Here is a 20831-nt window from a genome sequence, read left to right as displayed (position 1 = left end):
GTTTAAACGTTAAAGGGATTACTTGGGGTGGTTGGACTACAGTTTTCAGAAATCATGTCGTTTCGATATTTAAGGAAATATTTGATATAGATGTACTATATAATATTTATTCAATATAATTATTTATCAGACAGTGAATTATATTGCGGTGTTCAGATTCAATTGTAATACATATACATTATTTAGTTTTCAAACGTAACGTCGACGTTACATTAATTTCACGGCTGTGACATCTCGGCTAGATTTTGCAATTTTCATGTGTTAAATTTAATTCATATTCAACGTAAGACTTATGCATATCAATTTGCAGACAATTGTATGTACTTTTAGACTCTAGTCGCTGTTTTGTAAACAAATACATATTTCTTTAAATATTTCGGCACGAAACAACTTCGTAATTTTATTTTTTGCATTTTTTGACACGTGTGACATCGCGGCTAGATTAAAGTATACATATATTAAACGCCATTATCAAAGTCAATATACGACAAAAACTTACTAATTCAAAAGTAGAATTTATGTACTTTTTGTCAAAATAAATATTTTAGAAAGCATACAATAGTTAAAGAAAATACTGAAATTTTAACAAATCCTGTCGAGGGAAGACATTAAATCTTACGTTTTAAGTTGGATCTGTCTTTTGCTTCCTGTTTGTTACAGGAAGTATTGAACAGCAAATGACTGCAATGACGTCAAATATAGTTAACGTCACGTCACCGAGTCTTCTTATTTGACGGAAAAAAATAATTTTATGAATTTACCAAGCCGTTAAATAATGCGCATTGGTGAATTCTGTTTCATCTTACATGACGTTTTTGTGTTGTTTTCTATGATTCTATGTCGAATTAAATTTTTACTAATTGTTAAACGTAAATGCGATCATATTTACTAACAGGGAGATTGTTTTGCCTTTCTTGTGATATAAGAAGATAAACAACCGTATTTCTAAAACGAATTTCATGAAACATTGAAGTGAACGAAACTGAAAAATTTCCGATGTTCGCCAATAACGTACGCAACGTCACTTATTAGTAATTCTTTCAGGCGCGTAGGAAAGCCTAAATAAAGTGGATTCACCAAACAGGAGGCAGTTATGGGAACCGCTTAGGTCCCAAACGGATCCACGGAAGAGCCCTGGTAGGGGACCAGGGGGGGGGGGGGCAAAGCCCCCCGGCGAGAAAATGGCTTGCAGAAAATTATATAATATTTCAAGCTCTTATTGATATAATTGATTAAAATTTTACAATTTATGGCAATTGAAGAAGCTATAATAAAAAGCTTAAGTCATATATGTAGGTCAATTTTAGACCGTAATTTTAAAAACTAGGATACAAATGCTTGCAAACACTTTACATTTCAGCAAAGACAGTCACCGGTTTTTCACTAAATTATTCTAGCTATACTTCTAGAACAGAATTTTAAAGATATTTTGGCATAACTAAAAGTCAGAAATCTGAGTCCTTTTAAATTTTGCCGATTTTATCGAATTTTACTCAGTTTTAACAAATTTTAAACAGTATAAACTTTAATCTAAATAAAACTAATAAAAATGGCCTCAAAATAACTTTATAAAGGGCACATTATAATTCAAGAACATAAAATAAACATTAAAAGTTAGGCCAGCATTCTTTGATGTGATACTGTGTTAGGGACCTATGGTGGCATACAGCGCACGGCCCGGGACACCAGATATATGAAAGAGGTCACCATAGGAAAGTCTAGTAGTGATGATGTACACACTGCGAAATTTAGGCGTTACGTATAAAAAGAAAACGCGCGCAGCTCTAATGCATTCATTATTTAATATTATCACCTGAAACTTTCAGCACCGCTAGAAGATAAACATAGCTCGATCTCTATGGCAATTTTGATAAGAAAATAGCAGAATGTTAATCACAAATAAATAGAAACAACCATTTTTTTCTCTTAAATTACCTTTAAAATTTCATACAGCGCGATCGTAAATAGGCTGTTTCGTTTTTATTGCGAATAAATGTAAATACTACGGAGATAAAATTCAAACTTTCGGCCAAAAGACATCAAAACAGATCAGAAAAATCATTTTTTTAAAATAGAGTATTGTCCTTAATTTTATTATGTTGTTTTTAGCAAATGAAAAATAGAGTAAAGACAGTCCACGGCCGTGGCAGTTGTCCCCTTTGATGTTTTGTGTGTAAGCAGGAAGGGAACCGCGGGTATCCTTGTTAATGAATTCGTAAATAAATAACTTGCATCTAGTATCCATAAACAGTACTAAAACATTTTTGTAACATCTGTTTAGAATTTGGAACTTTTGACAAATTTGATCGGAAAGGAACACCTTAAACATTACAAAAAGAAAGCAATAATACCACTCCCAATACCCAAACATGTTCTAAAACTAATACCTGGGCTTTGAATTAAGGCCCCTTTTATAATATGATATTATAGTACATTAATTACAACTTGGAACACATCCAGTCTAGATCTTTTTTTTTTTTTTAAATGTCGAAATTATGTGGATTCACGGGCGTACTGGTAGCTACGCGCCTGGCCTTTAACTATTTACGAAACTCAGAGGATAACGCCGAGTTAACGTTTTACTAACTTTAGAAGTAAATTGCATAGCTTTTAAACAAATAACGCCATGGAATGTTCATTTAATTGATATTTTACATTTTTTATTTTCCATGTCCTGTCGAATAAGGCTTTGATAAGAAAAAACGTCAAATAACTTTTTCATGTCTATTGTCTAATTATTTTGACTTTATCTTTCAGAAGTTATCACGCTAAATATTCCTAAACAAGTTTCAAGTTTCTTTCAAGTTTATTTTGAAGACTAGGCCCTTATGGGCATCTGACATAAACATAACAAACTATGCAACATACAACAACATGGCAACGTCCTTTTAGTTGGCACAGAATAAAATATTTTACCTGATTTTGTCTAAAACCTGTGACATGGAAAGAATAATGTTTATACATTATACACTACTGTACATGTATGATTTATACTGTACAAATCACAGGCACTTGGTTGCACTGATGGTATGTCGAAAATTCGCTTTTTAAAGAATCTTAAAAATTTGGTCTGAGGATAGATATAAAGTAAAGGTATTGCACTCCGCCATTATCGGCCATTATCGGCAACGGAACTACGGTCGACTGGTTTTGCAAACGGTAGTACGCCACTAATTTATCGTGGCGTGGTAACTAGAACTACCTAACTTATTTCATGCGTTAATATTACATATTAACTCTGTATTACTAAAACAGATCAATGGAACAGACTGTAAAACGGACTGGAGTACATGTCGCTTTTTGCCTACAGAGCCAGAACAATAACACAAGACACGTCGACAAAGATTGTACAAGAATTGACATTACAATTTTTCACAGAATTCATGATGGACCTCCAGAAATTTATAATTTTAACATGACATCACCGTACGTTAGGGGTTCTAACTGACCAATCAGAGAGCTGCATTTTCGAGTACCTGCCAGTTTCCACTTGGGTATAACGAAGTATATTTACAATGAAAATAAAGTGACTAGAAATAAATATCACACTATTTTAGATATCAAATTAAGATTTTTCACTGCACATGCTTCAGATGATGCTACAAACAACAAAAATTTGAAGTTTTGTTCAAATATTATATGGATTTAATACCTTTATTTTAGTTTAAAGTTTGAGATTTTACAAAGGGGTCTACGATAAAGTCCGAGTGAAATGTAATAATCACCAAAGTGGAAATAAGTATCATTGCGCAATGTTTTGGACATGATAAAATTATGAATGGTAATAACTGATTTGGTCTATTGCTGTACATTTTTTTTCTTGTCTCTTGACATGGTATTTTTCAAACATCTGATGTTGTTGGAGGAATACATAAGGTGTGCCTGCAGGTATAACTTCATTAGACACCTGGGTAGAACCACCAACCTTCCATGTACCAGGATAAATTCTTCAAGCGAAAGATTTCTACACCAAAGCAGGACTAATAATCCGCACTGGTGAAGAGCATGTAAATGTAACTCCTCAGTTATGATGATAGTCTGTGTAAATATTTACTTACCAGCACTATGTAGGGTTACGGAATAACCTTTTTGACATTTCACTGGTTTAAGACCACAAACACTATAATAATCTATTTCATTTTCAAACTTAAAATTATCAATCCGTATTTAAACAAATCACCACTTTATTTTAGACAAAACTGACTTCAAAAACTTAAAATTCTATAGCCTTCTGAACATTGCCTCCATAATATCTGAAATTTCCATCGATAAAATGGATATTCTCAATTTGCTAGCTAACCTAAAACCAGACAAAGCTGCAGGACCAGACCATTTTTGTCCAGTTGTCCTCCAGGAACTTAATGATGAAATTGTTGATGTTCTACTGGTAATCTTCCATAGTCTTTCTCCTCAGGCACTGTTCCCACAAAATGGAGATAAGATTTTGTTTGCCCTCTATTCAAGAAGGGGGACCCGCATGACTTGGCAAATTATCTGTTATATCATTCACTTTGTAAAACACTAGAACACATCTATGCCTCCGATGTCTCTGTCCACCTTTCTAAATGTAACATTCTTTATGACCTCCAACATGGCGTTTCTGAAGGAGATATTGTAAAACTCAACTAATTGAGTTAATAGGTGAGCTGATTAACAGCATTTCCAGTCGTAAACAAACTGACTTAATTGTACTCGACTTCAGTAAGACTTTTGTTAAGATCATGGTGTCTGTCCACAAGTCATCAAGTGGTATTATGCATTTCTACTTGATAGAAAGTCAATTTGTAGTTTTTGAGGGCGAAATTCCAAAGAAGTACCAATGGCATCTGGGTTTCCACAAGGTTCCATCCTTAGACCTCAGTTTTTTCTATTTTATATTAGCGATCTCCCATTTTCAATCAAGTCTCAAATCCGACACTTTGCCGACGATAATGAAGTATACGTATACCTTATTATGATATCAATTCTGTGGATGAAAACAAAATCCTCCAGGAAAATCTTAACAAGCTAGAACAATGGGAAAATAAGTGGGACATGGAGTTTAATCCTTCTAAATTAGGCACTACATGTCACAAAAATCAAAGCTGTCATCAAAGCCAAATATTTACTCCATGGCTATATTTTATAGTTAATTGTCAGTGTTAAATAGTGTGACAGATGTGAAATATCACTTAAATATCTTTAAATGCTAATAAACGCTTAATTTCATAATCATCGCAACAACAAACGAAAACGTCAAAACATAAGCATACAAATACTTGTCCGTCCACAGCTAGAATATGCATATACCATCTTGCACCCAAGTAATACTGTGGAATAACCTTGACCTTGTAGAATAACCTGACCACAAAGTTTCAGATGTACTGTGGAATAATCTTGACCACCCTGACCTTGAAGCTTTCAAAGTGGTTTTAGCAACTATAAAGTACATGTACTAGACCAGAGTGCTATGGGTTTTTTATCTTTTAATGCTTGTTCTTTTTAAATCACATTTACCATGCTAACATTCCTTTAGCCTTTTCATTTTAGCTGATGTCGGACCCATCAGTCTTTTAGAACTCTTTTTCAACATAACTAGCAAGTCGACGTGTATCCCATGTCTCTATCAGTCGAGAGATGACTTGACATTATGAGAGAGAGAGAGAGAGGGTGGGGAGGGGGAGAGAGAGAGAGAGAGATTACCTGCCTGCAGCCACTTATGAAGTATATACCCACCTTTCATACAGAAATACATTTTCAATTTTTATAAATTAAATATCTGACATGTGCATTGTGAATAAGTTCTTTTTCTATAATTTAATATTGTGAGCTTGTTTTTGACCTTGTGTAACCAATTTATTTTTATTACATAGTTTAGAAAAAGACAACAGTCATGATCAACGCTCAAAAGCCGGAAATAATTTAGTGGTTCAAAACCTTTTCATTACCCGTCATACACCGGTCATACACTTCCGTTGCCTCGTCAGGCATACCTTATATGTAATAATATACCAAAACCTAAAATTTTAACTTTTTTAATAAAAGGGATTCACTTACAGTAAGTAATGTTTTTGAATACAGGGAGCACTGGTGCACCTATTAAAATCAACAAACAGTAGGTACAGGCCAATATAAGAAAAATACTATCAGTGCAACCAAGTGCCTGTGGTACAAATAATTCTTGCAAAACTACACGGCATGACTTTGTTTAGGGCGGACATAAGACATTTTCGCACATGATTTGAATATTTTAGAACTAAACTCACCCGATAATCAGCTGATAAAACATGACTAAATCCGTCTCATTCCCTGACAGGTTGGCATACGAAGACGCACCTTGCAGTATCTGCGGAAGGGGCGGTGAATTTATAGGGCGGAGTTGAGAATATGATTGACAGGTGCTCGATTAAATCGAGGACGTATCTAATCAGCATTATACGATGAAAGTCAGAGAAAGTAAGTATTGATCTGGCCATTCTATACATAGAGCGTGACGTCACACATTCCGTCTAACCTCTATACTAGGAACTGATAACTAGCCGATTTTGGATAATTGTACATACACTAAAACATAGTCCCGCGGAGGACGGTAAATTTTCAGAATCTACTTATTTTTTGCATGTTATTACAAGAAATGTGCGTAATTGTGATTACTTAAACTTTTTAAACCGTTATCGTTCTCTGACTCGTGTCATAGAATTATTTTTTGACAAAAAGGAAAATCTACTTTCACTTTCCTATACTGTAGTATTGCAGCGCAATTATGGTATATTAAATATGGATCGGGAGACTTAGATATCATAAGATCAATGTCCTAAACGTTTAAATGATGCACAAATAGAGTGCTTAAGTCATGTCATCAAGAAGGAATACTGTGTGGCCTGATATACCAGCTGGCACCCCATGTCAATGTACATGTACATGTATATCATATTCTGTTCAAAGTGTTAATAACCAAACATTTACTCTACGTTTACATATTGCAGTTCTGATAGTCTAGTCCTTCCCTTGGTGCACCACTGACAGTTAGACCAAAGAGAGAATAATTTCTCTGCTATTGCTAACTGGAAATGCTAAAAAGTGTTGTTTGTATGAATCATGGACAATGTAATACTGACAGGATTTCAGTTTTCAACACCACTATCATGAGTGAAAAACAACCACCTTTGTAAATTCCAGTTTTATTTGTACATATATTAAAGTTCATACACACTATTTTGCAGTCTATTTTTTATTAATTAATAGGCCTACTAAACATGGGGAACAATAAATCAAACAAATACACTTCAGGAAACATATAAAATCCTAAGCACAGACAACTTCAATACAATACAATTATTAATGCAAGTAATGCAAGTATTTGCTGGTCAATAGTAAAAAAAAAGGCTAAGTCATGAATACTGACTGGGAAGCCATTCAATAAGTGGTATATAACATGACTTTAGACATTAATATTAACTATTATTCTCAAATATTAATAGACATGTCATAAAACACAAACTATGGACCAGATATTTATGTAAGAAGTGATGCAATATTACTAATGATTAATATTATTTCTGGTACACACATTAAAACATTTTATCAGATCAGTAAAAGGTAAAAGGGTAATACACTTGCAACATAAAGGAAAATAATAACTTGAATGTTAACAATGTGTATATATATATACAGTCAATAAAAGATGTTTAAAATGTTTCTAGATTCTGTTCAATGTTTTAATTTGATAGTATTTCACACAAAAATTCTATTTCCCAGGCTAGTTGTAAAATATTTAGTTCATTCTTCTCTCAGAAAGTAGGTTTAATTTCCAATATTTGAGTCTGACCAAAAATTCTCTCCATCTTTTTTACATTTTCCAACCAAATTTTTTAGTAAATATTATGTCAACCATACCATTTAAAACACAAAGCAATATGTTAAGTCAAGTCCCTTTCTTCTGAAATGGATTTTATTCATAATTCATTCTGATACAAAAATAATAATGTGACTTAGTTTCAAAAGATTCCATTATTTCTATCACTACAACTTCCTGACAGCTCATGCAGCAGATTGAGAAATATACAAGGATTATGTATAGTGACCTTTACAAATATGTAATGTAATATACTGTTACTAGTATCTTGGTCTGCAGTATTCATCTAAAGTCAACTTTTACTAAATAAAACAGAAATGTCCTAGTTTGTATTACCTATTGACCTGCAGTTATAAAACATGGGACATGCCTGTTTCTCAGTTGAAAAACTCTAAATGTTACATTAGTATATACCTACCATTTCATGTATCTAAACTGTAACATTATATCAAAGTTAATAGGATATTGTGCTCAACAACAAAATTTATAACAATAAATTAAAGCATCAATCTCTTAAGTTTTCCATGGCAAAATGCTTGAAACACTTTCTAAATGTGCTGTGTTATGAAAAATATTATAAGATCAAATGTACATACATGAAGAATTGAAGATTTATGTGTTAAAATTTGGAAGTGTAAATTGACATAATTGGAGGTAATAACGTGGACAAGTGCCAGGTCAGGATTCGAACCTGAGACCTCCCCATGACATTGTACTTCTATGTCTGGGGTGCTCTAACCAGCTGAGCTACCTGTCACCTACTGTCCTCACCGAGAAATAAATTCTGAGATTTTTTACAATTTTGAAGCAAGCTGAGAAATCTTTATTGAATATGATTTTTACTATTCCGATATCATATAAACTCATACTAGTTATCAACTGTTTATTCAAGAAAAAATATCAATTAACAAAACAAGAATACAATACAAGAAAACAAAGTGTGCATCTGGTAATTAGCCTTTTAGGTCTGGTATTTAGCCTTTTAGGTCTGGACCATTTCTGACTAGACTGTACATTTAGCCTTACTGGACTACATCAAACTGATACTTTGGAAATTAGTCCTGCAAAAAATAAAAAAAAATGTATGACATTATTTCAATTTATAGTTATGCTGGTGCGTTCAATAATTTTGTACATTTCGTTTAATGAAATGATGTACATGTACTGCTCAGTAGGTAGCGCGTAGATCTACGGATCGAGAGTTCAATACTCGGGCGGGGCTAATGTTCTTTGCGACTATTTGATAAACAATATTTGTGTCTGAAATAATTAGTCCTCCACCTCTGATTCATGTGGGGAATTTTGCAGTTACTTGTGGAGAACAGGTTTGTACTAGTACAGAAATCAGAAACACTGGTTAGGTTAACTGCCCGCCGTAACATGACTGAAATACTGTTGAAAAACGGCGTTAAACCCAAAACAAACAAACAAAAAACTGTACAGAAATAATACATGTACAATTTTGCAGGTAAACAAGCTAAACGATGCCGTTTTTCATGTATGAATCGATTTGAACAACTGCAGATAACTTAAATTCATCATTTCAAATGATACTAGAATGGATACACTAGAATTAATCATACTCTGGAAACAACAATGGTGAATATTCAACTAAAAATGCAAAGCATACTTTCACTTCCTTGTTTACGACTCCATGTTGAAAATAGTTCTTACCCATAATGCCCCGAGCGAAAGTACACAGGTCAGTGCGACAGTATGAAAGCGCTACCGTAGTGTACACAATGTTGATCTGGCAATCATTAATCTTCGTCATATTGTCAAACGACCTGGAGGCATGCCGATTTAAACATCGCTGTCTCAAAAGAACAGTAAGTAATATAGTGTGTAACTATAAATAGTAAGAATGTTGATATATAATAGTCTATAAGATATATATCAATAGATTATGAACCACTATATTCTATATGTCCAACTGGGATAGTTTTGAATATGTTGAAAGTTGCGTTACGTCGCATGAGACTACGTAATGAGCCTTTGAAAACAATTTATTGATGGTACGTCCATGCGCGGATCCAGAGGAGACGGTTCCTGCGGTCCGGATCTTACCCCCCCCCCCCCCGCCCCACCCTACTTTGAAAGTCCTAAAAAGGAAAGAAAAGAAGAGAGAAAGAAAATGATTTTTCGAAAAGGCAAACATTAGGACCGCATTCAAAGTGTATGTGGCTGCTCGACGTAATTCATATTTATGTTAATTATCTCAAAGAAACAAATAATTTTACCTTTTAATTTAACAGGCGCGGTCATAGAAATGTAAAAATAAGGGGTATATTGTATATACCATTGAAGTGGAAAGATGTTATTAAATGCTCCTAAAATGCCCCAGAATGCAGGAAATGAAGAGCTGAATTTCAAAATATTCAGGGAAGCATGCCGCCCCACTATTTTCTCTTTCAGCCAGTTCAACAAATACCTGTTGCCAACTCTTTACTTGTAAATGGCTAACATCCATAAAAATAACGTCAAATTATTTAGTATATCCAGACACATGTTTGTCATAGTAAGGGTTCGGTCGGAACCCAACCTAAGAAAAATGGCCGGATCCGCGCATAATGTCTCCGCACGATGTCCCGGTACTGCCGGTAGGGCCATCGTCGCATAACGTACGTGAGCGCTATACAACGAAAGAACGAGACTACGATGCTTAGAAGTCGAAACCACGATGCTGAAACTCAAAATCATTTCGTATTTTCACCATCATGGTTTCGCGGTTTCGAATTTTCAGCATCTTTGTTTCGACTTTTCACTATCGTAGTTTCGAGTTTTCACCATCGTACTTTCGACTTTTCACCATCGTACTTTTGACTTTTCACCATTAGTCCAGTAAATCTAGTGTCAAAAATGCAAATAACGGAAAACATTTGCACAGAAATGGCTTTTGTGTTTTTATATTCTACAACATGTGCTGAGTCTATAGTGAAAAATCTACCAAAATCCAAGTATGCAAAATATGGTTTTGGGGGGAAAAAAGCTGGAAACTGTATCTAAAACCTCGATTTTCTGGAATATTGATAATACGCCTATATCTATGAGTAAATTGGAATTTTTAAGGTTAAAAATGTTGAAGCCTATCTTGTACATTGTTTTCAATGACTTCTTAACATTGCATGTATGAAAAGATACACAGAAATACCTTTGATACAATTTCTTAGTGCATTTTAAAGTTCTTTAACTGTGTTGTAAATATTTTTGTTTTAAATTTGCGGATCAGATTTTGAAGAAAATGGTTGGAACCCTATAAATTTCTTTAACTTGACGAATAACTATATAAAATCCCTTTCAAGGTCAAATACAGGACCGTAGAAAGCATTTTCAGATCGGGGGAATGGGCGCACACATTATGAAAATCAGCTAAAATTGACTCGCTGTTAAAATATTTGCTATGATAATTTGTATTACTGGCAAGACTGCTTTGGATGTTGAAATTAAGGGTTGATACGGTTGCCGTATTTTCTAAACTGTAAGAGGCGCTCCAAGAAATGTTAAGTCAATATCTGCACTAACACATATAGTGCTAAGATATGCCGGAGTGGATACAGTCTCTTAATGATCTCCAGTACTAATAACGTGTTTGGTATTAAATATGGTGTTGTTCCTACCAATATTACACCACCATCATCTGATACGTCATCATGTGGTGTACGGTCATTTACTGCTCCTCTGGGATATCAATCACTGATTTCTAAGACTAAAGTTGGACCAGTAGGGAGAACTAACAGCCCAGAGCTATTTGCTACTGTCCCCAAGGTTTCGAACATTCGCCCATCACAAGAGCATACCTCATTACCTCACCAACCCCCATTTTACTCCTAACCCAAAATAAAGTCAGAAACAGACTGTTCGATTATTTCTGTAAGAATGAAGGGTAACAATTTGGTAGAATTTCTTAGTGGAGTAGGTCGGTAGACTAATTCAGAATATCTGTTTTGCTGAGAGAACGGTGTTTCCTGAGATGTTAAATGTTTACCAGACATAAGATACAAACATACAGGACGTAACTATGTAAGTTAGAGATTGAATCAAATAAAAGAATGCATTCATATCGCATGCGCACTTGCCTAAGTTGTGTATTTAGGGCTGTAGGAAATCAGTCGGGTGGGTCCCCAATAATTTGACTGTTTATGTTAAAGATTTAGTCAGACTAAAACGATTTATCACAACTAAGTACTCTGCACGGTCGAACAGAGGAATCGTTGTGCAGAAAGTTGTTGCCGTATTGCTTAATCAGGGTCCAGTTGTTTGAAATTTAACGGGCTGTTGAACTAAACCGGCCGGTTAACTTTTGATCCAAATATTAGTTAATGTGAAAAACATGTAATGATGTTTTGATGTTATGGTAAGGACATTTTAATGTTTATATTCCTTAATCCATAACTTTTGATATACTAAGTCTTCTAAAATGTTGAAATCTAACCCTCAATGTTAATCAACCATTAGACTTAATCGCCCGTTTAAAGTTTCAAACAACTGGGCCCTGGAACGGGGGTGTATAATAATTGGCATGTAGTTGCCGAAAAGTGGGATTGGAGTAGTTCACATGCAGAAGACTTGACATCAAAGTTGCACTACATCTACAAAAAAAGCTCAGAAATCAGGACTTGTTTATTTATTTGCATTGATACTTGTATGTGTAGAGTTATTAGCTATTACAATACCATATAGCTTTAAGTAACGGCCCTCTATAATCAGAGACGAAGCTGTCGCATACGACTCTATTATAGAATAAGTGCGACCATCCTGATTCGCCGCGCAAGGCGTCCCCTGCCTAGCGCTTGATGATCCACTATTCGCGCACGAGCATATGCGCACCCCACGACTCCTACATACGCTATCCTTAATCTGGCGCCACACTCACGCTCACCCCTAATAGCCGCTAGGTAGATCCTAGCTGTTGAAGTAGCTGCTACCACACTGCTCACCAGTAGCCGTTAGCTGCTATTGGAGGTGTTTCGTTTGCAAATTAGTTTATTCCTGCTTGTAGTGGCTAACTTGTTACTTTTTCCTGCTACCTCAATAGCTGCTACTTTGTTTACCTGCTTTTATAGTAGCGGCTAGCTGCTTACCTTTTCCTGCTTACTTACCTTCTATGGTAGTGTTTTGTATGCATATTGTTTCTTGCTATATGGTATAGCCGCTACCTATCTGCCTCCTTTTCTTGCTATCGAGTGCTACCTTTGTGACTTATCGCTAGAATAGTTCGAGGATGTCATTCTAATCCACCTCAAGGGTAAATAGTAAAGTATCATGAAGATTGGACCCCACAGTGTTCAAACTGAAAAGGTGGACCTAGATATCATGGACTAAGACCAATGAAGATTGCAAAAAATATAATGGCCCTCTAGAGTGTGCACAAAGAAATAGTCTATCTTTGCCTATGATCAGATGACAGGCTGACAGTTACTGCGAATGTAGTCTCAAAAGCTCACCTGATCCCATTGTAGTATTGGTGAGCTAAATTAAATGTAATTTTCCAAAAGATGGCTTAAAATACAGACCCAAACAACAGAGAGAAAATTAACAAACTATTAAAAACCTTGGTATATTTGGAGACATAATATTGACTAGATCAGATTTTATTTCTAGATCTGTCATTGATAGAAAACTTTGTATTGATTATAAAATAACAGGCAACTGTCATTTGATAGTAATGTTATCAGGTCTCGAGCTGATATGCGCTACTGAGACCTGATAAACATTTGTATCAATAGACAGTTTGTTTTCTATTTATAAGTAAATCATCCAACCTAACTAGAACACCATATGCCCTCATCTCTTGTTTTGTAAAATTGTCTTTCTGAAGCAAAAAAATAACTAACTATATATTTTACGGATTTGAAAAAACATCGGCTCCTGGAATATCTGAATGAAACAACATAGCAGCGCCTCTTGAATTCTACTTGGACAATGTTATTTGACTCTTCTGGACATTCTTCTAAAAAAAAAAACTAACCTCGAGAGATTCGTATGGCGTGAAAATAAAAAAAATACCCCTCTTGAATACATCAGAATAGACAACATTTTATACATTTGAATCGAGGCAACTACATACATGTCCCAAGCAAGGAGCATTTCATTTCAGCTTCAGAATTGTGATATTCATATAATTGTTAGGGGGGGTCTACACAAAGACATCATCATAAATGCTACTTTATTGCTATTGGTAACAGGTTAGCTGCTGTCATATTAGACTAATGTGCCATCAAATCGCTTTGTCGCTACCTAATGTCTGAGCCTAGCAGGTTCCTGATACCGAAAGTGGGGGGGTTCTCTACTATTAGTGAGTCGATCTAGCAGGGTACATAGCATCTACTCACTTACCACCTGCTTCTTTCTGTACTAGTTCTTGGTATCAAAAATAGAAAGTGACTATGTAGCAGCTTGGTTGTGCCCGCTACCTTTGTTTTATAAGGGTACTTGTACTGATTTCATCAAAGTAATATTAAAATTGTTGGGTTATCATGTTGTTTTGGGAGGCCATATTGGCTATATGATGTAATATTGCATTAAAATCGCTGATGGGATTATGTGTAATGAACGTTTACTTTTTGTTATCATATGTTGGTTTGGCCACAATGTTTGCAGTATAAAACATACTATGAATCAATTTTTTTTTTCCCAGAAATTCCTTTAATTTATGTCGGCCTTATTGGATTTGGCAGCCATATTGGAAATATATGTTTCAAATATTATTATTATTAGTATTATTATTATACAGATTTTTGATAGCGCCCTTTCTTGATAAAACAGTATCAAAGGCGCTTTACCAGCAACTGCCCAGCCACACAGGGCGCGAAATCATCCTCTACTTAGGACAGACACAGAGCGAATCTGACCAGAGGGACAGTACAGAGTGCTGGCAAAAGCCCCCACGAGAGATCAGAAATCAAGATACAGGCTTGTCCGGTAACTTAGCCTAGTCGTGCGATTTTAGACAGCTGGTTTTCCTTTAACGTGCCAGGTATTAGCACTGATACACGCAAGGATTGCCTGGGTTCCTGACCAGTACACCTCTAGCTGGGTGGGAAACACTGAAAAGCGTTTCTGAAAATTCCCGAGTAGCTGCCGGGGATCGAACCCCGACCTCAGGATTGGAAGGCCAGTGTGCAAACCACTGAGCTATCCGTCCACCCTTTTAAATATAATTTTCGGTGACTGGTAATAGACTCTGCTTATATCCTTTAAACTTTTGACATGTTTAGATAAGTATATATGAAGCTATAATGGAATTCCAAAAATTCGCACTTTCGTTTCATTTTTTCAACATTTTACCCGAAAATTAGGGTATTTGCTCATTGGATTTTGGTTTAGATTTTTGATATGTCATTCTGTATATTATAGATCACACATGCCAAAAAATCATTTCTGTTGCAAATTTTTTCTCAAATTGTTTATTTTTTACTGGGTTACATCAGGATAGTTTGGGGCTTTTTATCATCAAAGTCTCAACTTTTCGACATCGTGATACCGCCTTCCTGATACCCATGCAAACAGGTTTACTAGGTTAAACGTAATCGGATTCGTCTGAATATGAAGGATAATTTTTGTACATGCATTAATATACGATTGTTTAGGTAGATAGTTCGGCTTTCATGATTTGGAGACTGAATAGAACTATAAAACCTATGTATCCACCCAACATCACACAATCAGTGGTAATCCGTGTTTTATCACTCAATGATTTTAAAAAGAGGGCAATCTCTATACGTAAATTTCAACTTATAAGTTATTACGATTATGTCGGCCAATAGCTATTCATAGCTAATGTTATTATGTTTGAAACCAGACTATAAATAAAATTTGTATCTTTGTATCTTTGTCTGTCATGCTACAAGCTTGTAAAGTATAACCGATAATGCTATTTTTACCCGTTTCTTTGTATATACTAAAAGTTATGAAACGAGATTTTCGACGCCGGCCGGGGATTTGTGTATTCAGTATTAATTTTAGATTTTTATATAGGAAAAAAAATGGCAAAATTATCAAGACAAGCTTCATAATAAAAATATCAGGTAACTAATATCCGCTATTTAATTCGGGAATAAACACCAGTGTTTTTCCGCTATGTCAACTGGTTTATCCGCGGGGATTCCGTTTCTGTTGCTGAGATGTGAAAGCGCCTCATGAAGATATGTCCTTTTGTTTGTTTTTTTTAAACATATGCAGGTAAGGCACAAGTTATATTTATGTATATTAAAGATAAAAAAAAATTCGTTAGCGCAAATGCAGGCCACCAAGATACGCACGAGGGGAAATTAAGCTGGGTATGTGTAAGGGTAAGAGATTCTACCTCTTTCCGCTTTATGGGTAACATTAATCTTAAAATCAACCCACTTTAGGGAAGCTTCTTAGAAAACATTTAGATCTCCTACGGAATTAATCCTCAAACATCAAAATATGTTCTTAAATTTACTTGAACATTGGAGGTTAAACATGACCAATTGTTCCCCAGATTCATCTTTTCTTAAATAATATTTCTTGAATTGATAAAACAACATGAAACTTTTTTAGCAATACAGGGTGACTACTGTGATTTGGCCCGATTTTATTTTCCAATATTTAACGTCGATAATATCGATGTTGTCCCTAAATATATTGTTTATGTACAAGAAGCGGACGCGACGGTCCTTTATGCATTACGGTTATTGGAGAAAAATACAAAAATGAAGATATCAACTTCCAAAAAATTATTTTAGCAAATGAAAAAGGTGCCAAGAGATACGGATCTGCAACTATATAAAAATGTATATTTTAGGCGCATCCATAAGCATCTCCTAACTTTTAAAAATGATGTTAACAGATTGGTGGGACAGAATTTCTATAGATGTCTCTGTTAAAACCCGCCTTTTTATCCCCGCTAAAATGAGTCATTGATTAACGTGCGGTGGACGTCAGTTTTTTTGCGACAAAGCAAGAGCTCCTTCTATATTTCATTATGTTTTAGTTAAGGGCCTTTAGCATCGAAATATTTATAGTAAAAGTGTTTTAACACTATTTATACACTCGTGCAGTAATACGTCTTACAAATAATTTCACTCGGGCTCCGCCCTAGTGAAATTATTACGCCCGACTTACAACAACGGGGCTAGAGGGCGTGGACGGTAGCATGCATTTCCACTACCATGTCCACAAACACGTCCATGAACAGGCTCAATCAAACCGAGCCTGCAACATTTTCGTTTCTGTCGTGTTGAGCGACCTGTGAAGTTTCCACTTTTCTCTATTTTATAACCGCCCATCGTGCGTCTAAAGAGCTGATCGAAGCCCACCCGCTTAGCTCATTTGGGAGAGCGCAGATCTACGGATCGTGGAGTCGTGAGTACTTGAGGAGAACAGATTCGTACTGGTACAAAATACAGGAACACTGGTTAGGTTAACTTCTCGCCGTTACATAACTGAAATACTGTTGAAAAACGGCGATGAACTCAACAAACAGCTGATCGCATGTATTGACATGCTGCCGTTTGACTAAGGCCCGATAGGGGTAGCCGAATTCCGAGCTCTATATATTGATCTTGGGCAAAAGTTGTGCCGCTAAAAGATAGCTCAATCATCAATAAGCATTTCTTTTAATAACTTAATTGATATGGCATATTCACCTATCAATACTTTTTTTTTTATACTTCTAGTGAAATGAATGATACAAGAAATCCAATATCTACATGCTCAAGGTTAATGTGTATTATACAACAAATAGTGATTTCTTGTTGAAAATTATATTCATTATTCTTCATATTATACACCGAGTTCTTATCACAGAAATTGCTCAGTAAATTTCAACATATCTAAAAACATAATCAAAATAATTACGAAAAACTTTGCAAACAAAGCTGACGTTGTGAAAACGTTGTTGACCTGGGCCGCACAGCACACCACTTATTTTAACATAGCACAAACATACTGCACGATAACAATTTTAGATTTAATGCATACGTTGCAGAGACACTGTGTTTCAAAATGATACAAACTTAGGAAGTATTTCACGGTTAATTTTGAAGTTATGGCATCAGTCCACGTATTTATTTAACGACCCTCGTAAATAATTTCAAATTAGGAAACTTTGGGCTAATAACTGAGATTACTCTATCAGTTCAACAGTTTCAAACATATATATTGTTTAGAAAGTATTAAAAGATTGAATCTAAATCCCACAAACATTTTTGACATGACCGTCTTTGGGGGGAAAAAACAATTATTCTGCTACAGCATGTTTAGATACAAATATACACTGTATAACTTCGTTTTTTATACATATTTGGAAACAATTTGCGAAGGATATACCTTATCTATATTTTCTGGTCATTTTGGGATCATGGAGTCCATTCAATGTTTATGGGTAATAGAGTTCCGCTTAAGCCGGTGCTATATGGGAGCGTGAGGAGTGTTGCCATTTTCATTACCTCTTATGAACAGACAAGCAAACCGAGTCTGCTTTTATTTTGCTTGGTTGCAATGCATGCTTACAAAGGACTGTCTTATAGACTGTATTATTTATCAAAAAGATACCTTCAGCGCACAAGAACGGCAATTCGATTGTCTTTTTGTCTAGAAAGAGTGTTGTCATATTGTCTCGGTTGAGTAGACGATATTTTGCTTTTCATGTCTCGGTTGCATGCAGACAGCGTACGAGTTTCGGGTAGAGAACTTTGAAGCTATATATATACATCGTTTTTTTTTTGTCCTGAAGATAGGAGGTTTGGTACTATGTGTATAAACAAGAGCTGTCTCATGACAGCGCGCTCGACTATTCGAAGAATTGATTGAAGAATGGGGTCAAAATATTTCCACGGATATTCAGACAAAAGAAAGAAATAGATTAGACAAACAATGTTCCTGTATTACTTTGATTTCGTTAAGTCTTGCACTAAATGGCAATATATGAGCCAATTTCAAAGTCCAAAAAGGGCCATAATTCAGTCAAAATAGTTATGTACTCTTGCCTACAGATGGAAATCATAACAAGAGGACCATGATGGTCCTGAATCGCTCACCTCTTCCCACATGATCCAGTTTTGAGTATGATGTCGTTTTTTCTATTATATGACATAGTGACCTAGTTTTTGAGCTCATGTGACCCAGTTCTGAACTTGACCTAGATATTATCAAGATAAAAATTCTGACCAATTTTCATGAAGATCCATTGAAAAATATGGTCTCTAGAGAGGTCACAAGGTTTTTCTATTATTTGACCTATTGACCTAGTTTTTTAAGGCACGTGACCCAGTTTCAAACTTGACCTAGATATCATCAAGGTGAACATTCTGACCAATTTTCATGAAGATCCATCCAAGGGTATGGCCTCTAAGGAGGTCACAAGGTTTTTCTATTTCAAGACCTACTGACCTAGTTTTTGATCGCAGTTGACCCAGTTTCAAACTTGACCTAGATATCATCAAGATAAACATTCAGACCAACTTTCATACAGATCCCATGAAAAATATGGCCTCTAGAGAGGTCACAACGTTTTTTCATTATTTGACCTACTGACCTACTTTTTGATGGCACGTGACCCACTTTCGAACTTGACCTAGGTATCATCAAGATGAACATTCTGACCAATTTTTATGGAGATCCATTCACAAGTATGGCCTCTAGAGAGGTCACAAGGTTTTTCTATTTTTAGACCTACTGACCTAGTTTTTGACCGGACATGACCCTGTTTCGAACTTGACCTAGATATCATCAAGATGAACATTCAGACCAACTTTCATGAAGATCCATTGAAAAATATGGCCTTTAGAGAGGTCACAAGGTTTTTCTATTATTTGATCTACTGACCTAGTTTTTGACGGCACGTGACCCACTTTCAAACTTGATCTAGATATCATCAAGATGAACATTCAGACCAAATTTCATACAGATCCCATGGAAAATATGGCCTCTAGAGAGGTCACAAGGTTTTTCTATTATTTGACCTACTGACCTAGTTTTTGACGGCACGTGACCCACTTTCGAACTTGACTTAGATATCATCAAGGTGAACATTCTGACCAATTTTCATGAAGATTTCATGAAATATATGGCCTCTAGAGAGGTCACAAGGTTTTTCTATTTTTAGACCTACTGACCTAGTTTTTGACCGCACATGACCCAGTTTCAAATTTGATCTAGCTATCATCAAGATGAACATTCAGACCAACTTACATACAGATCCCATGAAAAATATGGCCTTTAGAGAGGTCACAAGGTTTTTCTATTATTTGACCTACTGACCTAATTTTTGATGCCACGTGACCCAGTTTCGAACTTGACCTAGATATCATCAAGGTGAACGTTCTGACCAATTTCCATGAAGATCTTATGAAATATATGGCCTCTAGAAAGGTCACAAGGTTTTTCTATTTTTAGACCTACTGACCTAGTTTTTGACCGCACGTGACCCAGTTTCGAACTTGACCTAGATATCATCAAGATGAACATTCAGACCAACTTTCATACAGATCCCATGAAAAATATGGCCTCTAGAGAGGTCACAAGGTTTTTCTATTATTTGACCTACTGACCTAGTTTTTGAAGGCACGTGACCCAGTTTCGAACTTGACCTAGATATCATCAAGTTGAACGTTCTGACCAATTTTCATGAAGATCTTGTGAAATATATGACCTCTAGAGAGGTCACAAGGTTTTTCTATTTTTAGACCTACTGACCTAGTTTTTGATGGCACGTGACCCAGTTTCGAACTTGACCTAGATATCATCAAGATGAACATTCTGACCAATTTTCATAAAGATCCCACGAAAAATGTGACCTCTAGAGTGGTCACAAGCAAAAGTTTACGGACGGACGCACGAACGGACGCACGGACGACGGACGACGGACGCTGCGTGATCACAAAAGCTCACCTTGTCACTATGTGACAGGTGAGCTAATGATAAACAAGTGTTCAAAGTTTAAAAGCCATATGTGAAATAGTTTTAACAAAACATGGACTTGTATGAAAACAGAACCAATTTCAAAGTCCAAAAAGGGCCATAATTCAGC

The 20831-nt window shown here is 35.5% G+C and overlaps 1 protein-coding gene across 6 annotated transcripts in view; it reads right to left on the bottom strand.

Moving 5' to 3' along the window:
* Positions 1–6393, bottom strand: part of LOC123560041 (uncharacterized) — a 39167-nt gene extending 32774 nt beyond the window's left edge. For 4 of the 6 annotated variants that reach the window (XM_045352282.2, XM_045352285.2, XM_045352283.2 and 1 more), the window contains exon 1: positions 6246–6393. In XM_045352282.2, the coding sequence (XP_045208217.2) occupies positions 6246–6268 (23 nt within the window). In that variant the 5' untranslated portion in view covers positions 6269–6393. The remainder of the gene's footprint in view (positions 1–6245) is intronic. The other 2 variants (XM_045352288.2, XM_045352287.2) reach the window with 2 other exon arrangements.
* Between the last annotated feature and the right edge of the window lie 14438 nt (positions 6394–20831).

The sequence above is a fragment of the Mercenaria mercenaria genome, chromosome 10 (genome assembly GCF_021730395.1).
Source record: "Mercenaria mercenaria strain notata chromosome 10, MADL_Memer_1, whole genome shotgun sequence".
In the NCBI taxonomy this organism is placed as follows: Eukaryota; Metazoa; Mollusca; class Bivalvia; order Venerida; family Veneridae; genus Mercenaria; species Mercenaria mercenaria.
This window is presented reverse-complemented; position numbering and strand designations above follow the sequence as displayed.